At 37.3% G+C, this 12632-nt stretch overlaps 2 protein-coding genes across 2 annotated transcripts; both read left to right on the plus strand.

Annotated features, from left to right (window-relative positions):
* Positions 1-1902: 1902 nt before the first annotated feature.
* On the plus strand, positions 1903-3997 carry LOC101482616 (uncharacterized). Its single transcript, XM_004555161.4, has 4 exons — positions 1903-2053; positions 2589-2789; positions 2870-3157; positions 3530-3997. The coding sequence occupies exons 1-4, from the start codon at positions 2005-2007 to the stop codon at positions 3658-3660; spliced, it is 669 nt and encodes a 222-aa protein (XP_004555218.3). The 5' UTR covers positions 1903-2004; the 3' UTR covers positions 3661-3997.
* Positions 3998-6759: 2762 nt separating this feature from the next.
* Positions 6760-10811, plus strand: LOC143413711 (uncharacterized). The gene is made up of 4 exons (XM_076877072.1): positions 6760-6849; positions 8336-8635; positions 8720-9004; positions 10597-10811. The coding sequence occupies exons 1-4, from the start codon at positions 6801-6803 to the stop codon at positions 10704-10706; spliced, it is 744 nt and encodes a 247-aa protein (XP_076733187.1). The 5' UTR covers positions 6760-6800; the 3' UTR covers positions 10707-10811.
* Positions 10812-12632: the final 1821 nt, after the last annotated feature.

A 12632-nucleotide genomic window follows, 5' to 3' on the forward strand; every position in this document is an offset into this window, starting at 1 on the left:
CCCGTGTGCGTGCTTCCCTCCGATATCTGTGCTCGTGCTCCCCGCTGTTGTGTTTCCGCACCCCCGTGCGTGCTGCCTCTCCGGACCACTCCTCCTCCTGTAGGGAAACCAGAGACGCAGCCGTCAACACTAACCCTCGGCGGGCATATACGCACAGCACAGACCTACGCTAACACACACTGACTTGGTAAGATAACTCAATGATCCCGCGTCGGTGGGAGCTCCAAGACTCTCCTAAGTAGCTCCCCCGACGAGCCCTGATCAGCGGCAGGTGTGTGGCTTCGGGTGTGGCCAGTCCCTCCGCAGGGCCACACCCCTCAGGCCTGCAGGTGGCCGAGCTCCATCCTCCAGGCACACCCGCAGACATACACACCCATACCTCGCCTAAACATATGAGTGGGACACAGACTAGCACAGCACAGAGAAACACACATATGTACACGCACAGAGAAGGAGAAACGACACCAAAAATACATAATAATAATACACAGGTCCATGACTGCCCAGGGATCCTGGGTCGCCCAGTCCCAGGACCCTGACAAAAACATGTAAAAGAATAGTCAATATAATATGCTACCAATTTTTGTAGTGTCCTAAAAATAATGTCTCATTGAAATTCAGATACAAAACTGTTTTGTCAATAAAGTGTTTTAGTAGCTACTGACAGAACTGAAGCAGTGAAACAAGGCATTGACGGGAAGTTCATAAATAGCACAGCTGTGAGATGGGCCTGGTCCTGTGTCTCTCTGGAAACACTTCATGGTTTCACTTCTTGAATATAGAAAGCTTGAGACTCAACATCATTTTTCTTTTTGATTAAATGATGAATGATAAATGAGTAAATGTTAACACTTATAGAAATAATTGGTGCTTCTTTTTTGTCAGTTCAGTTTTTCTCAAACTGAACATTAAGGCAAAACTCACAAACATGGAAAGAGCAAACCTTCATTGTATCTTATTCTATGACTGGAAACACATATATACTAAAAATGTGTTATTACGTACTATCTGTATATTGAACTACAATCATTGTATCATAAAGAATCCTTTAAGAAAGAATAATTTTGCTTTTGTTGAAAGACAGTCATATGTTTTGACATTATTTTGTGAGAAAATTATGGAAAAAACACATCTATTTGAGTGTGTAGTGAGGTTCGGGGGTGCAAACTGAAGTATGGCAAAAGCAAGCTTGTCTGCTGTTCTGCTCATTTTATTTCTCGTTCTTGTTCTCGATCTGTGAAAAGATGCCACTTCCTTTTACTTGTATTACATTTCTGTTTTTTCGTGCAAGTATTTTTGCTTAACGTGTAAAATGTAAAGGGTGTTACATTCTAAAAATCCCAAAGAAGTCACTGCAAATGAAGCTATTTAACAGTGAATGCACTCTTACATCACCTGTGAGGACTAAACTTCAATATTATATGTTAAAAAGCAGATAGTCTGAAACAATTTCAACCATAATGTTTATATCTTTTTCATTTCTATAGTTCATGGGGAAAGTTAAAATGCATTACATTTTCATTCTATTGAATTCTAAATGTTTTACTAATAGTTAACTAAGAATAAATTCTAATGTCTTTCATCATATGTTTGGCCCTTCAGATAAAATGGGGACCTGTTCCTTTTAACTGTGACAAAGGAAACTTTGTGGCTAAACCTGTGAGTGGATCTGGGAGATGTTTTTGTTTGTTTTTAGTTTTTTACTCATTACAAGATGTGCCTGATATCTTTGATTGTGATTTTCAACAAAAATGCCTCAAATGTTGAAGCTTTAATTAATGCATTGTTTGTGCATTAAAGCAAAATGTTAATTCATGTGCATTCTTTAATGAAGTTAGGTAAATGAATGCACAAAATCAAGTAATAAAACAGGGTTTGTGCTTACTTTTGCCCTATAAGACTGCAGCCAGTAGTTGTGAAAAAGAAAAAAAGTGAGACAGTTCAGTTCAGTTTCATTTGTTCACAGTTCCACATTTTGGAGTCAAAGAAGTTAGAGATTCAACCATGTCTTTTGTTGTGATGGTGGCACTGCTGTTCTGTTCTGAGATACTCGGTAGGAAACTTTCTAATTAAATGTAAATATCATGTGTGATTTATGACTTGATCATTTAATACAGACTTGGAGTAGAACTGAGTATACATATGGTTAACCTATATGAATGTGCAATTTGATCAAAGTAGTATGGAAGAAGATATATTGTTTTTATAATTGTTTACTTCATTGTTTGAAGTCTAAAAGAAGATTTGTCAAGATACACGATGTTGACTAAAATCTGATTTAATAACTCAGGTTGTAAATCTAACATGAAAGTTCACTCAAGTACTGTAAGTGGGCCATAAACACTGACAAGATCTATTCAATAACTAGTCAGTACATTTACCAAATTTGTTATAAATGGAGTCTTAAATAAAGAAATTTAAAAGCAATGTGTTGTTTTCCTAAACTACATGACAATGAAGATGGAAGTTCTTAAAATACTGTTAAATTCTTTGTATGAATTCTGAAGTTAAGAAATTTTAGAAGATTCATTGACTATATACCTATTGTGTTTGATTTGTTTGGTACTGTCACATTTAATGTTTTAAAGGGTCACATCCTGTGTTTGGAGAGGAGGATAATATAACTCATGATGTTGTGGAATCTGACTTTGATATTAGTAACTGGACTGAATTAGACTTAATGGAAGTGAAAGACTTGCCTAGTGGAGTCCTTTGTCCTTATTATGATTACGAGTATGAAGAGGACATGGAAGAAGACATTCCCATGGAAGTGGATGAATTATTTTATTGTAGGTATGTTAACAATCAAAACCAGTGCTGGGCTGCTGCTATATTACTAAAATTTTGGATGTCGTATATCTGCCTCCAGATCCATTGTCTCCAGTTAACCTGATAGTGGACTCCATGTTCAACAGCTCATACTCCTGCAACCTTACTGTGACCTGCAGTACATATAACTTTGACATCAACAGCATTTTTAAATGTAATAACAAAACTTGCCATCAAGAGGGAGGAGAGCAAAGAGAGACCTGGTGGTGGGCCAACATTGCTCTTCATGTCTACATGTCAGATGGATCCATCATATGTAACTACAGCAATGAAGTAAACTGGACCAAGGATATGATAGAGATTGGACAGTTTTGTCCTCGAAATGTCGGTAAGTCAGATAAGCAGATTTTTTTTTTCTGATAACATTTTCCAGCCTGGAAATTCACTGTAAGCCTAAAAACATTTGGATAACATGCAAACATGCATTATGTTATTGTCTGCATGTGTGAAAAACAAACAAAAGAACTAGTAAGTAATTAATCAATATCATTATAACTGAATATTTAGTGAATGGTAACCTGTTTTTTTGGTACAGCTTTAGTACTTTCAACATATGTTGTTTTATTACAGGCTCTAAAATACATACATCAAAAATTACATTGTGAATCAAATGATCTCCACATCCAGTGAGAGGTATTACTGGTTTTATCCTTTCCTAATGTGCTGTAAAGGCAAAGTCTGGTTTTGCTCTGTGTTTCAGGTTCTGAGAGTTTCTCTGACGGTGTCTCCTTCTGTATGGTGAAGACAGCCGTGTTCTCTGTTGGTCTGATCATCATGGTCTTTGCTGTCATCACTGTTCACCTCATAGAGAAACTTCAGAAGCAAAACTAAAGAAAAAAAAGGGACGCACATCTACCCATGAAACTGTTCATGTACCTTTACAAGAACTTCACAGGGCATGTATTATTAGCTGTGAATGAAGTCCACCAAATGCTTAATTTATAAATAGAACTTGCTGATGTGTTTTTTAGGATTTAATCTGAGGAAAAAGTGTCTGGGAGGCTAAGCAGGTTTTTGACTTTTGAATGTTTGGTATATATCACTTTTGATTGCAGACATTTCTCCTGTTTGCTATTTATTCCTGCTGTCTACTATTTCTATTTTATTCCAGCACAGCCCCTTAATTTAGTTGTATGTGTACAATGACAATAAAGCGCTATTCTATTCTATTCTATTCTATTCTACATGTGTCTTTGATATCACCAGCAGAGGGCAGTGGATGACCTGTATTTTTGTGTTATTTTAATGTTTGTTAATCTTGTGGGACCATACAGGAAGGCCGGATCGGCTCTGTGTTTAAAAAATCTTAATCTCTGTTCCTATGGGTCTTACCTAGTAAGCAATGCAAAGACTCGCCCAGTTTCAACTGGCCCCTCTCTAGATTAGTGCATTTGTCATATGACTGGGTTTAGTTTAGTGGCCTAAACAGTAAGCCCTATAAGACCTAACCTATTAGAGCTATTTACAATAAAATGGATTAATACTCAGATTTCTACCTTTACTGTTTCTACGTTTACTGGAAGGGAATGTCCACATTTTTTGTCCACATTCCACACTTTCAAAAGGGGCAAATCACGAGCAACATTCAGAGAAATCTAAAAGGCTGGACACAGAACTAAAAGAAAGTAATTTGTTTTTGCTGAAATTAAAGTGAGCTAAAAATGGCATTCAAAAAGCTCAAAAAAATGAAATTTGTTTTGTTTAATAATTTTTCATGTACATATGCATTCAAAACCTTTTTTTTGGGAAAAGGTTGAACTTTATTATCAGACTTTATCAACATATTTAAATAAGTGTAAAAAGGGCAATGAAGTACATTCATGTGTTCACTTTGGCAATGAAAGAATGTGCGGTTTCAATAGGACAAACGTGACAGTGTTCCAGGTTTAACAATGTGCTGCTGTTGTTGGTGTAAAACATTTCATGTTGTACATTGGAGCTATGAAAGCCAGAGAGTTTACGTTGCCCTCCTTTATCATACTGACACTGTTGTTCTGCACCGAGACACCAGGTAAGAAATGTTACGTCTAAATAACCAGAAATAAGTTTAGGATTTTTTAAAAAAAAAATCCTAAACTGCTTTTAAAAATATCACTGTAAGTAAAAACTGTGATAATTGTGATATTAGTGTGGATGGGTTTGTGTCTAAAATTGTCTAAAAAGACAATATTAAACGTAAAAAATCAGATACCCTGAAGCAATTTCAATCATCATGTTTATATTGTTGTCCTTTCTGTAGTTCATGGGGAAAGTTAAGACACTGACCAATAACAATAATACATTTTCATTTTTATTACCCATTAACAAATTCCGCCAAATGCCTAATTTGTGAATAAAAATGCTTTTTGCTGGTGTTAAAAATGTTGTTGAGGCTTTTATCTCAGGGAAAAAGTATTTGGGAGGCTAAGCAGGTTTTTGACTTTGGAATATGGACTTCTTTGATATCACCCACATAGGGTAGAGGGTGACTTTGGAGGCAGGCTACAAAGGCAGGAACAACCTCCTTCTAAACGTCAGTAAGACAAAGGAGCTGATAGTGGACTTCAGCACTAAGCAGGAGAGGAACTACCAGACCCCTGTCATCAACGAGTGCCCAGTGGAGAGAGTGGACAGCTTCAAATACCTCGGAGTTCACATCACGCAGGACCTGTCATGGTCCTGTCACATCAACACCGTGGTGAAAAAGGCCCGACAGCGTCTCTACCACCTCAGACGCTTGAGAGACTTCCAACTGCCCTCCAAGGTGCTCAGGAACTTTTACTCGTGCACCATAGAGAGCATCCTGACGGGAAACATCTTAACCTGGTTCGGGAACAGCACCATGCAGGACAGACGAGCTCTACAGAGGGTTGTGCGATCAGCTGAGCGCACCATCCGCTCCGAGCTCCCTGACCTGCACTCAATCTACAGCAGGCGGTGCTGGACCAAGGCCAGGAAGATCGTGAAGGACCTCAGCCATCCCAACAACAGACTGTTCTCTCTGTTGAGGTCAGGAAAGCGATTCCGCTCCCTGAAGACCAACACAGAGAGACTGAGGAGGAGCTTCTTCCCGCAGGCGATACGGTCTCTCAATCACACCACCACACAGTACTGACCCACACATATGGTTCTTACACACACACTGGACATTCTGGACATTGTTTTCACTTCATCACTTAAATCACTGCTGCTGTTATTGTGTATATATTTATTTATACTTCTTGGGTATTTTCTTCATACATTCTTATATAGTTCTATATTGTGTATTTTGTTGTACAGTTATTTTATTTTCAATTTAATTTATATATTTTATCTTATTCTTTCCCAGTGTGTTGTACAGTTATTTCATTTTTAACCTTAATTTATATTTTATTCCTTCCTAGTTAAATTTACCCTTTTTAATTTTTCATATTTATTTCCTATCTTATTCATAGCCTTTTCCTTTTTGTTTTCTTTAGGTCACGAGCAGTTGTCCAAGCATTTCACTACATATCGTACTATGTATGACTGTGTATGTGACAAATAAAATTTGAATTTTGAATTTGATTGCCGAGCAGAAAATATACAGATTAATAGTGTTTTTGTGCTATTTTAATGTTTGTCGGTTTTGTGGGACCAGTACCCCAATACAAGTAGTCTGGAGGGGCCCTCTGCTTAAAAAGTCACTTATCCAGTAGACAATGCAAGGCTTAGATAGAGCCTGATGGGTGTTCTAACCACCGCTCTCTCCCAGCTGACTACTCCACTGACTCTGGTAAAAATTGAGCATTAGTAGCCATGGAGTCAAAGGCAGTGTGCTGTGAAACCATGGCTATGTCAGATCGACAACTGGCACAGCTCAAAGATAGTTCACTTGTGCACTGTTGGTCTGTGTCAAGTCTAGAGGAACAACGCAATCGTTAGAAGGGTATGAGGGGCTGACCCTGTTTTGCTGTCAGTGGTATAAAACACTTCCATGTTGTTGCGTTTCAGAGAAACCTCGAGACTCTAGAATGTTTTTCTTTGTGATTCTTGTGTTGCTGTCCTGCACTGAGGCTGAAGGTAGGAAAAAAATGTCTAGATATTAGCACACATATAGTAGAAGTATATTGCAACCGCTTCCTTAATTCAACAGGGACAGAACTAACAAAGATGGAAAGTGCAAATGTTTTCTTTTATAGTAGTGTTCACTACAAAAGATATCTGTTATTTTATTGCAGCGGATGAAAGACTTGATTAATGTCTCAAAGTACATCACAGTTTAATCGGAGCTGTGTCTTTGACAGGCGGAATAAGCTTTGACAAGTTAGTCCATCTAAAATAGTCACTTCCTCTTTCTCGCAGTGACTCGGTTTGTGTGCTAGAAGGTTTCCTGGTTCTGAGAGAAAATAAAACCAGCACAACCAAAGCTTTCAATACAGAACTTTAGAAGCATTGAACACTGCAGTTCCAGGATGATTTCAGACACAGATGAGGAGTAACTGCTGCCATCTTTTCATACTTTGACCATTCAACACCACATGAGAAAAACTGTAAAATCTTACCCTGCTATGAAAGCTATTAGAGCTGCCTAATAATTTATTGTAAAACAACTAATTGTCCAATAATTTCCAATGATAATAAAAAAACTATATAAATATAATAAATCAAACAACGTGTGAATACATGATTTTTATGTCTTTATAGGGTCTGAGAACATGTTTGTACTTAATAGAACTTACATGTGGACATAAAGAAACCTGTTGTAGTAGACAAAAATAAACTTAATTTACTACCACTAACAATGTTGGTAACTATTATTATAAAGATGCAATCATGTTTGACACATGTGAAGGACAGTCTGAGTTATTTAGACAAAATTAGTCTTTGCTTTTAACCTAAAAAAAAAAGATTAACAGGAAATACTGTGTAATGTTCAAGCAGACAGTTAGGGTCTGAAATACTAAGAGTAAGGATTTCAAATGTTTTATAACTTTATCTCAGTCTTCATTTCATTTTTCATTGTTGACTCCTTCATGGCCGATTTGTGGTTTGGTTCTTTGACGTGGTCTGGGAGCAGACCCATTCTGTAAGGTTTGGGGTTGTAGCTTCCCTATTTCTGTCATGGAGGGAAGCAGAGATAGTTTAATGAATTTGGGCAACTCTAGATATTAGAGGTGCACCATCCAAAGTTGTGTGGAAGTCATAACTTCTAATAGGAACTGATTTTCACGAGAAGGTTTATCTGTGAAGTCCACATTTTATTGTTGGAAATTATCTCAACAAACAGTAACTGAAGGACGATGTGGGGCAAGTTACACACAAATCTATATTAAGTTTAGAGATGTCTGATTGGTGTAAGGGTTTTTATTACAGCTGAATAACAATTAAAGATATTTGCACTAATAAATGTGTTTATTTATCAACATATAAACAGATTATATAAAAATGTTGACAAAACAATAATAAAAATACTAAAAAAAAATACTGTATTTAATTTGAGAGACTTCCAGTTGCATGTTAATAAGATGATTCTGATATCAGGTTTGTTGTTTTTCTTTTCTTTTAGGGCTCCAACATGTGTTTCTCCTCCGTGGAAAGGACTTACACCTGGATATAAAGAAATCTGTTGTACTAGACAAAAAAACTGAATTGATCTGGAAATTTAACGAAACTAACAATGTAGCTAAATGTGGTTTTAATAATGATCCAGTTGTGTTTGACAAATATGAAGGAAGGGCTGAGCTCTTCAGGCAAAATTACTCTTTGTTATTAAAGAATGTGCAACACAGTGACAGTGGAGATTATACTGCATTCATGGTTGGCTATGAAGACCAAAAGGTAGCTGAATACAAGGTCATAGTCCAAGGTAGGTTTCTGTTTTCATTATCTTTTTGAAATGGTGATACAACATAGACCTGTTTTAAATCTCTTTATGCCTGTTACTCTTCAGATGCAGTTTCTCCAGTTGACCTGACAGTGGACTCTGTGTCTGGCAGTTCAGAGTCCTGTAACCTCACTGTGACCTGCAGCACAGTGGATTCTCAAATCAGCAGCATTTTCACATGTGATGCCCAAAACTGCTCTCTGGTAGACAAAGGAAGCTTTAAAGCCCAAACCTATTCTTCCAATCTCACTGTCAATTTGCAGCAAGACTTAATCGTCTGTAATCACCACAACCAAGTGAGCATGGAACAGACTAAGAAGGACATTAAACGTTATTGCAAGGAAAAACCAGGTAAGATTCAAAGACATCACATTCATTTGTACATTCTGCAAAATCATGTCTTGACCCTTTGTTGGGGCAGTTGTAACCAATCAGCTGTCCTATAATGAGCACATCCACTCAGAAGTTACCAGAAATTTTCAAGCTTGTGTCAATCTCAAAACCTGTGTTAAATACCTTTAGTAGTAGTTGACTGCTTGAAGAATAATTCTGGTTAACAATAGTTGGCATGAGAAGTATTCCATATGTATATCACCAAATTTGACAGTTATTATCTTTCTTTTGATGAGAAAATCTAAAATATTCTGAATACTAGAGTGTAAGGTCGATGGCAAAAACTTGCATTGTGGTGGCCCACCAGAGGGGTCACACCCAGGTGAGGGGTTTTGCTGGGTTTTGCGCGCAATATGTTCAGTTCATGTTTGGTGGTCAATAAAGTTGGAGGAAAAGGCTAAACCTCCTGTGTTGTCTGACCCTTCACTCCACAGCATTAGATTTTTAAGGATGACAACAAAAGCTGCCCATCACAATCTCTAATGCTTTTATTTGTGCCTATTTATTACATAAATAAGTCATTTGTAACTATAGCAACCAGGTCACAATTAAATTAGATCAATCTAAATTGGTTCTGTACATTACCACAATGAATTTAAATGAAACAACTCAGATGTAGTTGAAGTGCAGACTTTAAGCTTTAATTCAGCCGGTTGAACAAAAAGACTGTATAAAATGTGAGGAACGAAAATTCTTTAGCTCCTTACAATGAATTCATTTCAGGAGCTCAAGATTAATTGGAAAAGTTGAATAACTGAAAATAAATTGTTAATTTCTAATACTTTGCTGGAAATGACACCCTGAAGTCTTGAACTCATGGACATCATCAGATTTTGGGTTTTCTCCTTTTTTATGCTCTGCCAGGTCTTTACTACAGAGGCTTTCAGTTGCTGTTTGTTTGTGGGCCCGTCTTCTCTTTATTGCTGAGTTCATCAGTGCTTTCTTTCTTTCTCAGGATGTACGAAATTGTAGATTTTGCCACTCCTAATCTTAAAGCCGTTTCTCAAATGGGATTTTTCTGTTTTTGCAGCTTAAGGATGTTGTTTCACCTGCATGGAGAGCTCCTTTGACTGCATGTTGTCTGTTGACAGCAAAATGTTCCAAACACAAGCACCACACCTTAGATCAGCTCCAGGCCTTTTATCTGCTTAATTGATAAAAACATACAAAGGAATTGCTCACACCTGCCCATGAAATGACCTTCGAGTCAATTGTCCAATTACGTTTGGCCCCTTTAAAAAGACTGTGGGACACATTAAGTTCCATGTCCATTATATAACTGTAATTAGAATATGTTTCAATAAAGTGTCCAAATATATATGGACCTAACTGTATATAAACCTCAGTCCTCCCTCAATCCCTAAATCTAATTTAGTCAGATAATCACAATAGTCACTTGCTTTTTCCTCTGGAATGCTGAATACAGTTGGGATACATTCAGAAATAAATTAACTGTATTTCTGAAATGTAAAAGATTTCTTGAGTCAGATAAAAGAAACTGTACTTTGAATTTACTTAGTGTGTTTCATTATTTCTGCTCATGTCTGCAGGTATCTCCATCTGTGTGGTGAAGACAGTCGTGTTTTCTGTTGGTCTGATCATCATGGTGATTGCTGTGATCAGTGTCCACATTATGGAGAAGATTAAGAAGCAAAAATAAAGAAGAGGCTTTCCACTTACACATATAACTTATATGGTTTTAGAAAATGTTGAGGTTATAGATACCAGTGGTAGATAACTACACAGGTTAACACATTTTGGGTGTTTGCAAACATTAAAAATTCTCAAATATCACACAAGGAATCTGTATCACTTTGTAAATAAAATGCTTGTTGCTCATGTTAATAATATTACAGAAGATTTCATCTTGAAAACAAAACTTTTGGTGGTCTGACCCCTGAACTGAAGAAATTGTCAAATTAGATGATATAGGTTAAAAATTTCCATTTTACTTACTTTATAACTTAGCTTCCTAATGTGGCAACACAAGGGTAATTAAAACCAGATCATCCCCCAGGTAGCGACGGCCATCTGGGACTGTCTAGTGGACGACTTCATGGCTGTGCCTTCACCTGGAGACTCAAAGAGAAAGTATATACAGTGGTCCCTCATTTATTGCAGCAGGGTTTCTCAGAATAACTAGCCCCTCGCCACACACTTTATACACTTTATTTTTTAATTATTTTTTTTTAAACACACACATGAAGATTAGTCACAGTTCTCACAAGTTGATTCTCACAGTGCAAACCTTTGTAGATTTCAAAACGTAAAAGTATCATTATGCTGTTTTTTCTTCGTCTGCCTGCCACATTTGTGCGCCTTTTCCCCTCCAGGAGTCACTCCATAAGCCAATGAGATTATCACATGACATTTTTGAACAGGGATATTTCTTTTTAACTGTTTTCAATTTAACGTAATATTTAAGTGTTTCTTAGTTTTAGACTAGTTGGTTAGTCTATTTCAATGTTTTAAACCATATCCCAGGGTTTTTACTTCACCATTTATGGAGTTTTAAGAAGCAAATAAAAGACAGAGCTTAATTCTGTAAAGATTAGATGAAAAATACTCAAAGGATAAATTCAATTGGTTTATTATTTTATTACACAAGTTGAAAAAAGTAAAACAAGTAACTACAGAAACAACAAAAGAAAATTTAAACAATCAAATAAGTAAATGGGGGGGGGGGGGGGGGGGGGGGGGGGGGGAGGAGGAGAGAAAACCCCAACAATCCCCTCTGAGCAAGCACTAGGCGACAGTGGGGAGGAAAAACTGCCTTTTAACGGGCAGAAACCTCCAGCAGAACCAGGCTCAGGAGGGGGCAGTCAACTGCTGGGACTGGTTGGGGGGTGAGGGTGAAAAAAAGAAAAAAGATTAAGAAGGTAGGGAATAGGTGTTAGGAGAGAAAGGGAGAGGGGGGACAGGAGAGGTGACAATTAAGATGGCTCACAGGTGGAGGAAGACGAGGCTAAATCATCTGAATAACCAGCAGAAGCCTCTTTTCTTCGTTTCCAGGTATTTTTCCATGAGCGCTTTTTTCTCCAGGATAAGGGTTCTCAACTGATCGTTTGTTTCTGCATTTTGCTTCTCGAGTTGCTTGCATCTTTGCTCCATTTCTTTTAATCCTGCTTGTTCTTTTCTAGGCTTTTCTTTCGGGTCTTTGTATGTTGCCTTCTCCATTCGATTTGCCTTGCGCATGTCTGTATTTCTCTCTTGTTTTTTGTTGTACTTCTCTTCTTTCAGGTCAATTTTTCTCTTGAATTCTTCATGCATACGCAGCAGGTGTTCCCATTTTTTCTCTTGTTGTTGCTTTTGTGCCTCCATTTCAGTTATTTGGCTCCTCAAGTCAGTGACCCTCAACAACATCACATTCATGAGCTCTGAGTGTTTTTTCCTTATTCCATCGATCGTACACTGCATCTCTGAACATTGCTTTTCCAGTATTTCCTTTTCTCTTTCCAGTTCAGGTGTTTTGTCCTTCATTTCATTACAAAATTCTCGTAGTTCTAGATTCCTTTTCTCAAAGTCCTGGAGAATACGTTTTTCCTCTTCCTGTTGCTTTTTTTCTTCAAGAAGCTCTTTATTTTTG

The sequence above is a fragment of the Maylandia zebra genome, linkage group LG18 (assembly GCF_041146795.1).
Source record: "Maylandia zebra isolate NMK-2024a linkage group LG18, Mzebra_GT3a, whole genome shotgun sequence".
NCBI classification, from domain to species: domain Eukaryota; kingdom Metazoa; phylum Chordata; class Actinopteri; order Cichliformes; family Cichlidae; genus Maylandia; species Maylandia zebra.